At 47.0% G+C, this 17,331-nt stretch overlaps 1 protein-coding gene across 2 annotated transcripts in view; it reads right to left on the reverse strand.

Annotated features, from left to right (window-relative positions):
• Positions 1–12,687, reverse strand: part of mtor (mechanistic target of rapamycin kinase) — a 134,150-nt gene extending 121,463 nt beyond the window's left edge. The window contains exons 1-18 of one of the 2 annotated variants that reach the window (XM_014146133.3): positions 12,553–12,687; positions 11,777–11,917; positions 11,469–11,577; positions 11,067–11,299; positions 10,552–10,752; positions 10,243–10,377; positions 9,660–9,935; positions 8,963–9,071; positions 8,381–8,564; positions 8,042–8,170; positions 7,544–7,788; positions 6,773–6,988; positions 6,309–6,514; positions 5,474–5,596; positions 5,094–5,177; positions 2,965–3,057; positions 2,550–2,684; positions 2,145–2,274 (exon numbers count right to left, since the gene is read on the reverse strand). In XM_014146133.3, the coding sequence (XP_014001608.1) occupies positions 2,145–2,274; positions 2,550–2,684; positions 2,965–3,057; positions 5,094–5,177; positions 5,474–5,596; positions 6,309–6,514; positions 6,773–6,988; positions 7,544–7,788; positions 8,042–8,170; positions 8,381–8,564; positions 8,963–9,071; positions 9,660–9,935; positions 10,243–10,377; positions 10,552–10,752; positions 11,067–11,299; positions 11,469–11,577; positions 11,777–11,905 (2,737 nt within the window). In that variant the 5' untranslated portion in view covers positions 11,906–11,917; positions 12,553–12,687. Of the gene's footprint in view, positions 1–2,144; positions 2,275–2,549; positions 2,685–2,964; positions 3,058–5,093; positions 5,178–5,473; positions 5,597–6,308; positions 6,515–6,772; positions 6,989–7,543; positions 7,789–8,041; positions 8,171–8,380; positions 8,586–8,962; positions 9,072–9,659; positions 9,936–10,242; positions 10,378–10,551; positions 10,753–11,066; positions 11,300–11,468; positions 11,578–11,776; positions 11,918–12,552 lie in introns of both variants that reach the window. The other variant, XM_014146132.3, reaches the window with a different exon arrangement.
• Positions 12,688–17,331: the final 4,644 nt, after the last annotated feature.

Here is a 17,331-nt window from a genome sequence, read left to right on the forward strand (position 1 = left end):
ATTGCACTAACGCTAGTTAGCAACTTCCTTCAAACTGCACGCAGAGACATAAAAACGGTATCCACGAGTTCTTCTGACTCCAGGGAAGTAGATAAAGGGTTCATTGCCAAAATACTGAAGTATCCTCCCAAGCCAAGGATTCTTGCATCACGGTCTCAAGATCCTAGGTGACCAAGGCCAACCCTGTCTGCTGCCGTGAGGAGGGTTTGGTTTTTATGGTTGAGTCAGGGAGACCAATATATCTGATATTCAACATTTTATTGGCCTAGCATAGGAGTCGAGTTTCAGCCCTTAACGCAAGTACCACACTTCTTAATACCTTTTCCCTCCCTTTACGCTCTAGTCTAGAGCCAGACACAATAGGTGAGCACCTGGGCAGAACGCCTGTGTTCCTTTGGACAGGCCTGCTTCTCTATCGCCTCACGTGCAGTACATAGGGCCTTTACTAGGCCCAAGACAACATGAAGAGAACAATGGAGACTTGGCGCCAATTACATCAGCGACTTTCACCCCCGAACAAAACAGATCTAGGTTTGTTTGTTACAGTGCGTCAGAGGGTGCAGAGTACTGTTGGGACTGAAGCATTGTATCGGATCTCTCCCTGAGCATGCTACTACATTATACCTTTATCATTCTTGAGCCCCTGGTGTCCAACTCCCTTAGCCTGACTTGTATTCATTGTATTCACTGGGTTGTGGTTGTGCTCAAGAGAGGTCTGGAGCACCTAGCCAACCACTGGAGCCACAAAGGGACAGCTAAGGTGCCCCATGCAGCTCCGGAACCACAAGTTACAGACCCCTGACATAGCCAATTACTTTCCAGCACTTAACCAGGAAATGCAGGACCCTCAGTACACAGCAGTAGCCAGCTGCCAAAGACTATAGCCGCATGCCAGAACTTAGAAGTTGCTGACGCTTGACAGATCTTACAACGCCTGGATAGGTATTTTATGTATCAGCTAACCACATCAAATGTTACAGCAATTTGTCAGTCGATGGCGTGGCACGCAACCGTTGGTTATTGCGTTGCCTCGTCTTAGCTGTGGAACACGCGTTATAGCTGCTCCAGACACTGACCTTGGCTTTAACCATATCCTACATTGGAGAGAGGTAGCTTCAATTCCAGACGGAGCCCCTTAAGCAGGCCAAACTGCTAAAGCTATTATCTTCCACAGAGCACAGTCACAGCGCATGTGTGTTAGTGACGCATAGCTCCTTATTGACATTTTTTTATTTTCTTACAATGCTTCTGGTAAATTGATTCACCTATGACAAAGTTGTTAAAAAGTTGCTGAATGTTGGATTTGAATGTGATTACTTCTGTCATTTTTGCAAGCTGTTTTTCCCTGAACTGACTAAAAAGATAGCGCCACAGGAGACTGCACATTGTATTATCAGATGTGAAGCCTTGTGTGAACTCAATGACGTAATGTGACATTGACATGGAACTATCTTCGAGGACTCTGTCAAAGCATGAATATGCCTCGGGGGCCCAGTCTAAAACACGGAATCGAATCCCTACCTGTATTCATGCGAAATATTTGTGATTTATGGCATGGATATAACGTACAAACGTACAGAAGTTCACTCGTAATCTCCAGTGGACAGTGTAGCCTACTCCTGTGACCCAAATGATGTCAAGGCGTTGGTCTCGCCAGCGCGTGGACCGTTAGGTCATATAAAAATCTGCCATATTCCTTTAAAATCATAACAAAGTCGTATACATCAGGATTTATGGTAAAGTCTGTTGTGTAGGCTGACGCCTGGTGTACTCCAAGCCTTAGGGCCTAATATGTGGGTCAAAGTTGATGAGCAGGGCTCCAGACTGGGAGCATTTAGTCTCAATTTGCGACCCATTTAACTTGGCCGTGCGAGTAAATATATTTCTCGTTCGCACTGGTGCGAGCTGCACATTCTACCTGGTCAACTCAATCAAAACGTCCTATTTTGGGGCTGGATAAAACCATGAATTTGTTAAACTTATTTGTGTATAAATGCAATGTTTTCCACTGCTAATCCACTCTGGGGAGAAGCAGCTACATGTCTGGTGTATGTGTGTGTGTGTGTGTGTGTGTGTGTGTGTGTGTGTGTGTGTGTGTGTGTGAGAAAGAGAGAGAGATGTTGAAGATGGCAGTGGGTGCTCACCAGAGTCCTGGCTGGACTTGGACTCGGAGAGGCTGACGGCAGAAGCGTCTCGTGACTGGTCGATCATGCCAATGTTCACCTTGTGCTTGTAGGGGTCCAGGGCTCCCAGCAAGCCCAGCACACGGATAGCCTGGCAGACAAAGCAACAGAATTAAATGGAACATATCGTGTACGTCAATAGACAGAACATGTGACAGATCTGTGAAATGTGAGGTGGGGGAGAATAGTTGACACAGCACTTACAACACAGGGCTTGAGGTTTTGGAAAAGCCAACCTCAAAGCGTAACTCTATATAATTCTTAACAAGAAGTGCAATTCTGAGATGTGATTCGAGGTGTCACCAGTGTAATCATTGAAACTATAAAACTGTGAGGGGAAAAGCCCAAATGGATAATGAATGGTACCTCTCTTCTGATCCCCTGGTTCTGCTCTGTCTTGAGAAAGTTGAGCAGAACCTCCAGAAGAGAGGGGTACTTGCGGTAGGGCTCCACCACGTATCCAGTGCTAGCAACCTGCTGGCCCAAAGTCCATAGCGCCACCTGGTGGAAAAGATGTTACAACAACAACAACTTCAAAAACACAAAACATCTGATCCCAAATAGTCCCGTAACATGTATAAAGACATGGATTGTATGGAAAATACAAAATTGTCCTTTTAAAAATCAGGAAAATGTAATATTAACACATGACCAGATATGCTTGGGGGAAAGGATTGCAATTGAAGATATCATGAGAATAAAAAAGATAAACTGTGTGTCACAATTGTTGAACAAGTCTGTCACCTCCCAAAGTTGTACCTATAAAATCGTGCATATGTACCTGTCTCTTGGCCAATGAGGAGGAGTCCTGGAGCATGTCCATGATGATGGGGAAGAGCTCGTCCATCCACTTCCTCATCTCGAGTCCGCTCACCTAGAGGGCCGTGTGACAACAACCAATCAGAACTCGTGCCTCTGGTGCAAAGAGGCCTACTGTTACGTCTCCCAACCATCCTTGTATATCTAATCTTTAGTAACCCTGCATTTCACTTCACCTATCAGATTCACAAATTACTGTATTCAGTCTCGTATTTCAGTTTTGATCCACTCAGCCTGTAATATTCAAAATTCACAAATCCCTTGCATATTCCTTACATAATACATTTTAAACACAGTACTCTTGGATGTTTACAACTATTGTAGCCTGGCCATGGGTTGTGTTCAGTAGGGAGAAAACATTTTGAAACAGGGAGGCACCATCTGAACCAATGATGTATATAAACCCCGGATGCTGATGCTATGTATTGGCCATTGAGAGGCTTTGAAGCTACTGGTCGGCCATATTGGCACTCCCCAGTAGGAGCAGTCCTCCAAATGGAATTCTACAGTATTTCAATTTAATGTTTCAAGAACAAAATTACATGTATTTAAGTATTTTGTTGTTGTAGTGGGGACAGTAAGATTAGTACGTACTCTCTAAAGAAAATATTTGTATGTTTAGCTCACATAATATACACTTAAAAAATATATAAACACAACATGAAAAGTGTTGGTCCCTATGTTTCATGAGCCGGAATAAAAGATCCCAGAACCTTATTTCTCTCAAATTTTGAGTACAAATGTGTTTACATCCCTCTTAGTGAGCATTTCTCCTTTGCCAAGATAATCCATCCACCTGACAGGTGTGACATATCAAGAAGCTGACTAAACAGCATGATCATTACATAGGTGCACCTTGTGCTGGGGACAATAAAAGGCCAATTCTAAAAAGGTGCAGTTTTGTCACACAACGCCACAGATGTCTCAAGTTGAGGGAGTGTGCAATTGGCATGTTGACTGTAGAAATGTCCACCAGAGATGCTGCCAGAGAATGTAATGTTAATTTCTCTACCATAAGCCGGCGCCATTGTCGTTTTGGAGAATTTGGCAGTACGTTAAACTGGCCTCACAGCCGCAGACCACGGCTGTGTGTGGGCGAGCGGTTTGCTGATGTAACGTTGTGAACATGATGGTGTTTATGGGCAGGCATAAGCTATGGACAACGAACACAATTGCATTTTATCGATGGCAATTTGAATGCACAAAAATACCGTGATGAGATCGTGAGGCCCATTTTCTTTAAGATATCTGTGACCAACAGATGCATATCTGTATTCCCAGTCATGTGAAATCCATAGATTAGGGCCTAATGAATTAATTTCAATTGACTGATTTCCTCACATGAACTGTAACTCAGTAAAATCAATGAAATTGTTGGATGTTGCATTTATATTTTTGTTCAGTATAATTTAAAAGCATGCATTAAGGTGACTGTAATATAATAAACATGTAGACATTAATAAACACATTTATATAGCTTCCAAAATATTGTTTTACAATGGAGGAGTACCAAGAAGGCTGCGCGGTGGCTTCAATAAAGTGTCCCCCGTCAGTCACCCAGGGTTTATATACATAATTGATCTGAATTTGTCCAATAAGACACACTTGGTTTTCTTTTCTGTTTCCTACTGAACACGACCCTGACATATTGAGAATTCACACAATCCTGTTCAGTCTTTTTCCTCAGACTGTCTCTTTGGGGGAACCTGATGGTCTCTACCTGTCCTGGCACTGCCTCAGCACAAACTGTCATCAACCCTACTCTGGCATCTCCTGCACTCCCTCTGCGCTGCAGGGCCAGCTTGCCCCTAACAACTCTCACTTCCTCAATCTTCTGGGGATTCCAGCAGTTTGTCTGAGCAGAGAGAGTGAGCAGGCACAGTGAACATTACTGAAATGAATGGGAAATACATGGTTGATTCCCACAGGAGAAAGTTAAGGTGGCCACCATCGGCAGATACATGTACATAGTGCAGACACAAAGGCATACAGGGCACATAGAATAGAACAGAGTAGAATACACTAAATATTGAAAATCTATACACTGAACGTCACTAGCATTCACTGTCAGGGTTAAAAAGGACTCCTTACCTGAGCCAACTCTCCAATAGTGGCCAGGACACTGATGACCACTCCAGGGTTGGGGTCTGGGTCTTTAAGCTTCAGGATCAGGGCCTGAAACAGAGAAAAGGAGCTTAGAGCCAACAGTCAATTGAATCATTTCAACATTTCTAATACTAATAAATGGTTCATTTAAAAGTATGTTCATTTGAATGAGGAAAACGTTCTTTAGATGTTACAGGGTGGCTGACGGCAGTACCTTTCGGATGGAATCTATAAATACAGTATCTTACTTTCAGTGAGCAAAACATTCAAAATATGTTACATAGTTGTCACAAATATGTTGTAACACGTTACAAAGATGTTACTGGGTAGTTAACATATGGGGCAGCACCAATGATGGTAGGTACCTTTAGGATGGGCTCCATGTATGGGCGTATGAGGCGGGGGGCGTTGGAAACCAGGTGACCCAGCATGCGGGCACTCTGCTCCTTGTTCCTGCCCACGCCACTGTGCTCCAGCTCAGTCAGAATCTGGAACCAGCAGAAACACACACCATAGTTAAGCAGCCATTCTGATGAAGGCGATAGATGGGTTTAACTTGAAATAACTAATAAAACATCCCATTTAAAAACAAAAAGCGATTGCCATGCCTATTCCCTTTAAAAAGGTAGAAAAAAAACACCATAGTTCAGCATAGCTCAAAATAGTCTGACATTTGTAAGTCAAGCCACATCGTGAAACATTAACTTGGCTACCATTTTCTGGCGTGTTATTGAAATGGCAGGTCCACCACTTACACTAACTCAGGAATCACTAGCATCTTGGGTAAAACACACAGAGCTACAGTATACCAACAACAGATGAAAACAGATTATTTGAAGGGATAGTTCAGTATTCTGGCAATGCAGCCCTTTTCTACTTCCGCAGAGTCAGGTAGTTTCGCGAGCCAATGCTAACTAGCGTTAGCATAATGACTGGAAGTCCATGGGTATCTACTGACATTGTAGCAGATAGACTTCCAGTCATAGCCAAGTATCCCCTTTAATAACAACCTATGTGGGTTTTTCTGAAGTGGCTTTTGTTGTCTTTCAATACATCTTGCACAGAAATACACAAAATAACCTACAGGTAAAACAAGTCATTTCTGTTTACCGTTTCTGTAAATTAGATTCTGTTCTCATTCAACTTATCTGGTAAATGGGTAAAATTACTCAAATAAGACAAGTCTACTGCTCGGGTTACCTGGATGAGCATCTTGCGCAGGAAGGGCATGACGAAGGCGGGGTTCATGCTGCTGAGGCGTCCGATGGTGCAGATGGCCAGTTCTCTGATCTCAAACACCTCGTCGTTCAGCGCCACGAACAGAGCTTGCAGGTTCTCCGCCTGCGCCAGGTGGGCGTCGAAGCGCTCGTCCAGAGAGGCCAGCACACAGTAGCGGATATCTGGGTCTGAGACGGGGGAGGTAGATAGGTATAGAGAGCGAGAGAGAGAGAGAGAGAGAGAGAGAGAGAGAGAGAGAGAGAGAGAGAGAGAGGGTGAGACTCATACTGTTTTCCTTTCTCTGTATCATAACTCCTTTCAAGCTGTCTAAATAAAGTGACAAAATACTAAACGGGAAGGGGAAAAACAGCGAACCCAGGAGTGCCTAGGCATTCTGGCTATTTGACCTTTTCATCATCACCACCACCACCGCTCTTACAACCAACCTGGATCTGTGATGCCGACTACCAGCAGCTTGCTGAGCACGTCGGCCACCACCTGCACGGCCGTCTGGCTGACCACATGGCCATGGCCGCTGATCAGATGGATGGAGGGCGTCAGCAGGCGGGAGCAGGTGCGCGCTGCCTCCATGCGGATCTCCTTGTGCTCGCTGTTGAGGAAGTGGTCGGCGCAGTGGCGCACAAACTGGGTCAGCGAGTGGCCTGTGGACAGCAAGGAGGTGAGAAAGTCAGGGTCTAATTCATGAGGCACCAAATGGAAGAAAGCAGAGTGGGAAACGGAGGGAGGTCGCTAATGCACAGCAGCTGTCACTGATGACGGTGTTTGCGAATGTGGCATTGTAGCTAGCTGCAGCCTCCACACCTACACATTTTATTTGCAGAAGGGGAAACGATGGCTTGATAGCTAATTCAGCTGCATATGCTGTTCCAACTAGCCAGGTAAGCTAACTTTGCTAGCTAGCCTAGCGAGCTAACTTACAGCGACAAGTTGACCACAGGCAGTACTTGTACTCAGGAGGGAGACGTTCAGTGTTGCTGCTCACTTGGCCCAATGACATCAAAAGGGAAAATGTTATGTTTCAAACCTCCTGTTAAACTCACTGATTATTGGACAATTCGATCCTGAACATACGTTCACTTGTGGAGCCACTTCAAGCCAATGCTAGATTAACATTGCACTGAGAGAGAATAGCTTTAATCCAATCATTTTAACATTCAACATGCATTTTTCTAAGTAGTGGCCGTAAAGCGTCTCACCTTCAAATTCAAAGCTGCCCAGTGTCCTGAGTGCCAGAGTGATGCTGCCCACGTCACTGGCCTCGGGGATGTTGGTGAGGCTGGGCGATGCCAGCTGTTGCGCCAGGCCCTTGGGCATGCCCGGGTGGCGTAAGGGCTTGTGCATGAGCACCAGGGAGAGCATCTTCAGCAGGCCGTCCTGGATGTCTTTCTTTAGCTGGGGGATCTGCCGACTCAGGTCGTACAGCACCGCCGTCAGGGCCGGGCTACAGGAGGAGACAATGGTGGATTGTTATGGAGCCATTTCATCATACCAGGGAGTGCTCAGGCATAGGCAGACACACATCCAAAGCATACACAAAAAGGGGCCTCAATACCACATATCCACATCTGCCTGGCATCTGTCGGGCAGCGACACTTTCATCTTTTGGATGGATATTTGGGATACGGAGGCCAGTCCTGCCTACACAAGCATGGGGAACAATGGATAGGAATGAGAGGTGATGTCATGAACCCTACCTGAGTCCCACGGCCAGCATGGGCTCCAGCAGCTCCTTGATGTCTTGCTGGATGCTGGGGCCCATGGCTCTGGACAACATACTGATACAGGTGAACACTGTGGCATCCACCTGCATGGTCTTCTGTCTCCTACACACACACACACGTTAGAAAAATTAAGTTCTGGACATATAATATATTGATCTGTATTATATTTACATGGTGAATTTCAAACTTTAACCCTTTTTCAAGTATGAATCAACTAAACTATAACACTAATTTCAGGGGGACATTTCAGTGCTTTGAGTATGAACATCACTTCAGAAACAAAGTCACTTGTATAAAGTCAATGTAATTTACTTGTGAGCGAAGTCCTTGGGGGGCAGCGCAGCCTTGATGATCTCCAGGATCTTGGTGAGGTAGGGCTGGATCTCAGCGCGTACCGCCACCACCAGCAGCCCCAGGGCTTGGAAGGCCGCTGTGCGCTCCTTCTCCTTCTTCAGACAGCCAAGCAGGTAGCCCATGGTGTCAGCCAGGTACTGGTCTGGGAGGGGGCAAACTTCAACTGGTCAAAGTCGAGAAAAGTTAGAATTCGAGAGAAATTACAAACATCCACACACAGCACTTGAGATTGTCAAAAAAATTATCAAGTTGTATAAAACCAGTGAATGGCATAATATTTATTTTTTAAAGAACGAACACAACTTTCTTTCAAAGTATTAAAGTCTATTTTTAACTGGAGCGGCCACCAATACTTTTTCTAAATTAGGAAACATGACTTAATAAAATAATTTATCCTTGCAACTCTCAACATTTTTCATACAGGTAAATTGATTCATTTCAACTTTGTTAGCCTGACTCATCTAGTTTGAAAATCAAATGCTTGAAAAAAGATTGGATCAATATCTAGTAGGGATATTGCATGTGAGACTCCTTTCTGACCTGTAAAGGTGTGTGGCTGGAAAGCGGCGAGGCGCGGCAGAAGGTTGAGAATGGTCATCTGGATCAGAGGGTTCTTACTGGTCCTGTACTTCAGCACCCAGCGGCACACCTGAGGAAGACACACACACACACACACACACACACACACACACACACACACACACACACACACACACACACACACACACACACACACACACACACACACACACACACACACACACACACACACACACACACACACACACACACACACACACACACAGCAGCTGTCGTTACATCCGACACAACTCAGACCTCAGGCTGCAGTCACACAGGCAGCCCAATTCTGAATTTTTTTGCCACTAATTTGACTTTTGACCTATCAGATCAGATAATTGGGTTTCCTGTGTAAACGCAGCATCGTGCATATGAAAGTACGTGCTACACCAGTGTTTATTTTTTGTTTCAACATCTGGCAAGCTATGGTTCTCCACCACTTACAGAACATTGAAACAAACACTTGAACACTGACTAAATAAATGTCAGACTCCGACAACTATCTGAGGGAACAGTCAGCAACATCCAAGTGACGAGTTCTCCTTCACAGACCTCAGGTTGAGAACCACTATGCCTCACACCCTTATTTAAAGTCAGGACACAACCCTCAAAGTGGGTTTTCAACCCTCCACTAGCAAGTACAACAAAATAATGGCACCTGGTCAAAGCACTCCTCCATGAGCTCGCGGCAGTAGCGGCTCTCCACCAGGGAGCTCTTGGCGGGCACCGGCGTGGCCCCGAAGCTGAGGAAGCCCTGGGGTGTGCTGTAGCCCAAGAGACCCAGCAGGGCATTGGACTGCTGCGGCTGCACTGACTGAAAGCTGGTGAAGGGGGTGATGTGACGTGGCTTGGTGCCGAAGCCCAACAGCTCCTTGCAGTACCTGTCGTGGACCAGCTGCTGCTGGGTGATCTCCTCCATCTCCTCCCGCATGCGCTGCCAGGGAAGAAGACGTTGAGATTCAGTCTGAAAGCAATACATAGGACCTATCCTTCCCCTAGGTAGTGTTTGTTCAGAAATTGCAGATCTGAATAAACTGGATAGGTATTAGCAACATGGCAGAAGCTCTCTTGAGCCCGATGGAGTGAATCCATCACCATATTACTTACACCCATCCACTTCTGTGACCAAAGGGTTAGGGCCTATGAGTTGCACATTCTTTTGGCCATGGGAAGCACTGGACAAAGTTGTGGTCCTCTGTGACCTGTAGTGGTGGTGTTTTATGGTTCAGGGAGTGGCTGACCTCTCCTTCCATGCTGCTGATGCGGACCAGTTCGTTGAGGATGAGGAGGGCGCCATGGACCCTATCGTCACGGTTCATACCCTTCTCTTTGGACAAGGTCTCATCGAAGCCTTTCTCAGCCTCGTCAAAGGTTTGCTGTGGTGAAGGACACACATAAAACAAATAGTGAGCGCTTTCATTGCAACTGGTTGAAAGACGTTAAAATGATGTCTCATGATCAATCAAATGGTGATTGTGAGTGACGTACTTTGTACCACCGTGGTTTTAGAAAATGCTAAACGAATTAGATATTGATTGCGAGGGACCTACTTTGTACCACTGTGGTTTCTGCATCTCCTTGGTCTCTCGTTGGGTAGTGAGGATGAGGCAGGCCCTGAGAGCGGCAACGGCCCCTTCGCGGATGGCCTGCTTCTGGTCCCACACCGCATAGAAGATGTTGTCGAAAAAGGGCTGGACTTGCTGGAAGAAAAAGGTGGGTGCGCTGACAGCCAACTCCCTTAGGACAAGAACCTGTAAATTAAGAATATAAAAGGGGACATTTTCAAACTCATAGTCCTCATCTTGTGCTGGTTTACATATGAAATTAAAAGCTTTTTACCGGAAAGCAACAAAAAAAACTGTACTAACAGTGTTATTACTACCCCTTTCACCATCATGAATAGTTATTAGGGATGGTGAAAAGTGTAGTTTAGCTAGAAACCACTAAGTGGGCTTGTCCTGATAAGTGCTTTAGCCCACATTGGCATAAAATGCAACCACCTGCAGTTTTATCCTATAGTCGTTGACAAAACAAATAGCAGGCTAGCTGTGTGTGTCACACTAACCGCAGCATGGCGCCTGCCCTCGTTCCTGTCGGCGCCCAGCCACTCCAGTGCCCTCTTCACCTCAAACTCCACATACTCTGCGGTGAAGGTGTCCCCTGCCATGGACAGGTGGCCCATGGCCTTTGAAGCCATCTCCATGACCACCGAGTCACTGGAGGGCAGCAGGTTGCGGAGGTAGTTGGCGAAGCGGCTGATTCGGGTGGCATTGCCTCCTTCTACTCCAATCAGACTCACTGGAGCAAATAAAGGAGTCAGTGACATGGATTGTGTCAGCTTCACTTGTGTGTAGACAGGAGTAGTAATGTAAACTCCCAACAAATTGAACAAAACTTTGAGTGTCTTAGACCTTGCAATTCATTTGTGCCAAGTTCTGTCATCATTGGGGCAAATCATCTGACTTACCTATAGCAAGAATCCCTCCTTTTTTCTCATTCACATCAGAGCTGGAAACCAGCTCAAAAATGTGATGATTCAATTCATCGTAGAAAGTGGTGGCTTCATCTTGGCTCAACTTAGGACAGAATGCAAGTACACATCACAATCAGACAAAACCATATTGGACAAACCCCACTGACTGCATGTAACTCATAACTGTTCATAGCTCATGACAATGTTGTAGGAAACATAAAACATTCCAGAGCGTGTGTAGTTAAATAAGGAGAGTTGGTCAAAGTGTTGCATTATTGTGCAAGTGTTGCAGCTAGTAGTACCTCTCTGAGCTCTGTCGTCACATAGTGCTGGAGATCTTTCGCAGATTTTGCTCTTGTGTCTTCATTTCGACTCTTCAGGCCACTGACAAATTGTTGCAGCACAGTGGCTGTGCCAGACATGATAACCATTGGGGAGCCAGTCTGTAGATAGCACAAAAATTTAGCAACTAGATACACAAACAGGTGTCGTCTATATAACCCACCATGCAGCTTGCAATTGTTAGTTTACTGTCTAACTTGCCGATTAAAATCAATTCCACGATTTACGATCGCCGCCAACCTCATCGTAAATCGCCGCGTTTAGTTGGCAACTGTCTAGATAACTAGGCCAGAGCTAGACATCTACCGCGCTAACTAAAACGTGTAAAGTTGGTTCTATTTGCAAGGTTTCATATGGGTAGCTAGCTATACAGCTACTACTAAAGTTAACTAGCTAACGTTACCTACCGTTAGTCAAAATGCAAACGTTAGCTACTATTTGGCTAGGTAATTTATTGAAAATATTTGCAACGTACCAAACTGTTAAGTATTTGAATTAAATTGACAATTCAATAGCTTCGCAAGCTGGACAAACGTCGTTAGCTAGCAAGTTAGTTACTGTACAGTAGCTAGCTAGCTGCTAGAAAAGGCATGCTAAGCTAACGCGCCCGGTTGAAGTGGAAGGACAGCACGAATGAGAGCACAACAAACCTTACACATAGCTATCTTACTTACGCTTTTATTTTGGTGTTTTGGCTATGTTATGTATAGCAAAAGCAAAACAAATATTTGCTTACCTAGCTAGCTTGCTGGCTAACTGCTGGCTAGTTTTCCGTCAACAGAGGGTCTTTTTTGGATAGACAAGTGTAGAATTCTTTACCAACATCAACTTGCGAAGCCTTTGCGCAGAAATGTGTTTGGGTGCGTTCCAGCCCAAGGCAAATTGATTTACCACTGTAAGATCAGTTGTAGGGCTACCGACATAAATATATGTATCCATTGGCGACCCGTCATTAAGGGCAGAGCCCCACCTGTTTAGCAGAAAATAAAAATATATATATATATGTAGTGTGGCAGACCAGGGGGTTTGATCTAGACGTTTACACAGCTCAGACAAGCGTGATACCTCTGTTTCAAGGGTGTTTATTTAAAACAAAGGAAAAGAAACAGGTTTCCTCCAGGAGACCTCTTCTGGGCTTCAGGGAATGCTGTCTCCTCTGCGGTAGAACACCAAGCCCCTCAGTTCTAGAAGACCGTGAGGACGTCTATCTGGTAGCAACCTCTCATTAACTCCAACCCTCCCGTGTGCTGCCCTCTTGGCAGCTTTATGGGCCCCATACGGCCAGTGAGCAATCAGCCCCTTGATTACTCACTAGCCAAAATCAGCCTCAATTAGTCCTGGCCGGAGGACCCGTCGAGACCTGTCACGTCCAGCAGAGGGAGCCACCGGCGAGTGATGTAGACTCAGTCTGTCACCAGGCCTCGAGGAGTCTCCCCCTGGGATTCCCTGTCAACCAGGCTTGCCTGAGCACGTCCAGCACCGCCTGGAGGCGCATCAGGTGCTCTTCCCAACCTTGGCGGGAGGACCCGGTATTGGTATAAGCCGTCCGGTGTCGAGAATGCCGTCTTCTCAATCTGGACCCTCTCTTTCTAAAATAATCTGCCGAAATTGTTGCAACCCCTATTACTAGCCTGTTCAACCTCTCTTTCGTATCGTCTGAGATTCCCAAAGATTGGAAAGCAGCCGCTGTAAGGGCTGTCTGAGGAAGTGGACCAAAATGCAGCAGAGTTAGTGTTCATCATCATGTAATAAAGAACGAACACTATACAATTTACAAAACAAGAAAACTGACAGCCAAACAGTCCTGTCAGGTGAAACACACTAAACAGAAACAATTACCCACAACCACAAGGAAAAACACACACTACTATATAGGACTCCCAATCAAAGGCAACTCAACACACCTGCCTTCAATTGGGAGTCCAACAATCAACTCACAAGTAACACAAAATCTCTGCCACGTCCTGACCAAAACGAATACAATTGCTCCCTCTGCTGGTCAGGAAGTGACAGTACCCCCCTAAAGGTGCAGACCCCGGAATGCACCTTAAAAAATAAAACACAAAAAATCCCCAATACCCCAACAAAACCAATAAACAATAAGGGAGGGAAGGGAGGGTGGCTGCCGTCAACGACGGCACTGTGCTACACCCTCCCTCCCCAACCCACCTATCCTGGAGGTGGCTCAGGTGCGGGACGTGAACCTCGCTCCATCTTCGGCGTCGCCCACTTCGGTGGCGCCGATAGCTGCGCCGGACAGACGGGCCACTCGGGCTGACCCTGGCAGACAGACCACTCTGGCTGGGCCGGAGGACAGGCGGGCCACTCGGGCTGGGCCGGAGGACAAGCGGGCCACTCGGGCTGGGCCGGAGGACAGGCGGGCCACTCTGGCAGACGGGCCACTCTGGCAGACCCGGGCAGTCGGGCCACTCTGGCAGCTCCGGGCAGTCGGGCCACTCTGGCAGCTCCGGGCAGCCGTCCACTCTGGCAGCTCCGGGCAGACGGGCCACTCTGGCAGCTCCGGGCAGTCGGGCCACTCTGGCAGCTCCGGGCAGTCGGGCCACTCTGGCTGATCCGGGCAGTCGGGCCACTCTGGCTGATCCGGGCAGTCGGGCCACTCTGGCTGATCCGGGCAGTCGGGCCGCTCTGGCTGATCCGGGCAGTCGGGCGGCTCTGGCGACTCCTGACTGGCGGGCGGCTCTGGCGACTCCTGACTGGCGGGCGGCTCTGGTGACTCCTGACTGGCGGGCGGCTCTGGCGACTCCTGACTGGCGGGCGGCTCTGGCGACTCCTGACTGGCGGGCGGCTCTGGCAACTCCTGACTGGCGGGCAGCTCTGGCGACTCTTGACTGGTGGGCAGCTCTGGCGACCCTTGACTGGCGAGGCTGGGCTGACGCACTAGACGCCTGATGCGTGGGGCTGGTACTGGACGTGCCAGCCTGGAGACACGCACCTCCATGCTAGTGCGTATAGCGGGAAACACCGGACCGTAGAGGCGCACTGGCGGTCTTGAGCGCAGGGTTGGCATCACCCCTTCAGGCTCGATGCTCACTTCGCCCTGGCACATCCCAGGCCTCACCACAGCCCCAACCCCAAAGCACGGGACCTGTCCAGTCTATTTCAGCCTAAACAGGGTATGGGGAGCTGGCCTGGGGCTCCATCCTTGCCCCGTCAAACAGCCCTTGTGCCCCCCCAAAAACAAATATTGGGGCTGCCTCTCGGGTTCCCTTACCCGCTGTGTTCCCCAGTCCTCGCCAGAATTCCTCCGCTGCTTGGTCCTGTTGTGGTGGGTAATTCTGTAAGGGCTGTCGTCATGGAGAGAAGTGGACCAAAATGCAGCGGAGTTCGTGTTCGTCATCTTTAATGCAAACGGAACACTATACACTTACAAAACAATAAACAACCGACAGCTAAACAGTACTGACAGCATAACACACTGAACAGAAACAATTACCCACAACCACAAGGAAAAACATACACTACTATATAGGACTCCCAATCAAAGGCAACTCAACACACCTGCCTTCAATTGGGAGTCCAACAATCAACTCACAAGTAACACAAAATCTCTGCCACGTCCTGACCAAAACTAATACAATTGCTCCCTCTGCTGGTCAGGACGTGACAGCCGCTGTCATCCCCCTCTTCAAAGGGGAGATACTCTAGACCCAAACTGCTACAGACTTATATCTATCCTACCCTGCATTTCTAAGGTCTTCGAAAGGCAAGTTAACAAACAGATTACCAACCATTTCAAATCCCACCGTACCTTCTCTGCTATGCAATCTAGTTTCAGAGCTGGTCATGGGTGCACCTCAGCCACACTAAAGGTCTTAAACGATATCATAACCGCCATCGATAAGAGACAATACTGTGCAGCCGTATTCATCGACCTGGCCAAGGCTTTCGACTCTGTCAATCACCACATTCTTATCAGCAGACTCAACAGCCTTGGTTTCTCAAATGATTGCCTCGCCTGGTTCACCAACTACTTCTCTGATAGAGTTCAGTGTGTCAAATCGCAGGGCCTGTTGTCCGGACCTCTGGCAGTCTCTATGGGGGTGACACAGGGTTCAATTCTCGGGCCGACTCTCTTCTCTGTATACATCAATGATGTCGCTCTTGCTGCTGGTGATTCTCTGATCCACCTCTATACAGACGACACCATTCTGTATACTTCTGGCCCTTCTTTGGACACTGTGTTAACTAACCTCCAGACGAGCTTCAATGCCATACAACTCTCCTTCCGTGGCCTCCAACTGCTCTTAAATGCAAGTTAAACTAAATGCATGCTCTTCAACCGATCGCTGCCCACACCTGCCCGCCCGTCCAGCATCACTACTCTGGACGGTTCTGACTTAGAATATGTGGCAACTACAAATACCTAGGTGTCTGGTTAGACTGTAAACTCTCCTTCCAGACTCACATTAAGCATCTCCAATCCAAAATTAAATCTAGAATCGGCTTCCTATTTCGCAACAAAGCATCCTTTACTCATGCTGCCAAACATACCCTCGTAAAACTGACCATCCTACCGATCCTCGACTTCGGCGATGTCATTTACAAAATAGCCTCCAACACTCTACTCAACAAATTGGATGCAGTCTATCACAGTGCCATCCGTTTTGTCACCAAAACCCCATATACTACCCACCACTGTGACCTGTACGCTCTCGTTGGCTGGCCCTCGCTTCATACTCGTCGCCAAACCCACTGGCTCCAGGTCATCTACAAGTCTTTGCTAAGTGGTCACCACAGCAGCACCCACCCGTAGCACCCGCTCCAGCAGGTACATCTCACTGGTCACCCCCAAAGCCAGTTCCTCCTTTCGCTGCCTTTCTTTAGAGTTCTCTGCTGCCAATGACTGGAACGAACTGCAAAAATCACTGAAGCTGGAGACACACATCTCCCTCACTAGCTTAAAGCACCAGCTGTCAGAGCAGCTCGCAGATCACTGCACCTGTACATAGCCCATCTGTAAACAGCCCATCCAACTACCTCTTCCCCATACTGTATTTATTTATTTATTTATTTATTTATCTTGCTCCTTTGCACCCCAGTATCTCTACGTGCACATTCATCTTCTGCACATCTACCATTCCAGTATTTAATTGCTATATTGTAATTACTTCGCCACCACGGCCTATTTATTGCCTTACCTCCCTTATCTTACCTCGTTTGCACACACTCACTGTATATAGACTTTTTCTACTGTATTATTGACTGTATGTTTGTTTATTCCATGTGTAACTCTGTGTTGTTGTATGTGTCGAACTGCTTTGCTTTATCTTGGCCAGGTCGCAATTGTAAATTACAACTTGTTCTCAACTAGCCTACCTGGTTTAATAAAGGTGAAATAAAAAATAAATAAATAAATAAAACAGGAGAAACAGAAGGAGAGCTACCAGAGCAGAATCAAGAAGGGGACAAAGTGCTGCGACATCCGGGAGAATTATTTGGTTTGGAAGAAGGATGAAAGGAAGGGGAGACCTGAGAAATCTCGGTGCTTCTTCGC

This window comes from Salmo salar, chromosome 15 (assembly GCF_965601325.2).
Source record: "Salmo salar chromosome 15, fSalSal1, whole genome shotgun sequence".
Taxonomy (NCBI): domain Eukaryota; kingdom Metazoa; phylum Chordata; class Actinopteri; order Salmoniformes; family Salmonidae; genus Salmo; species Salmo salar.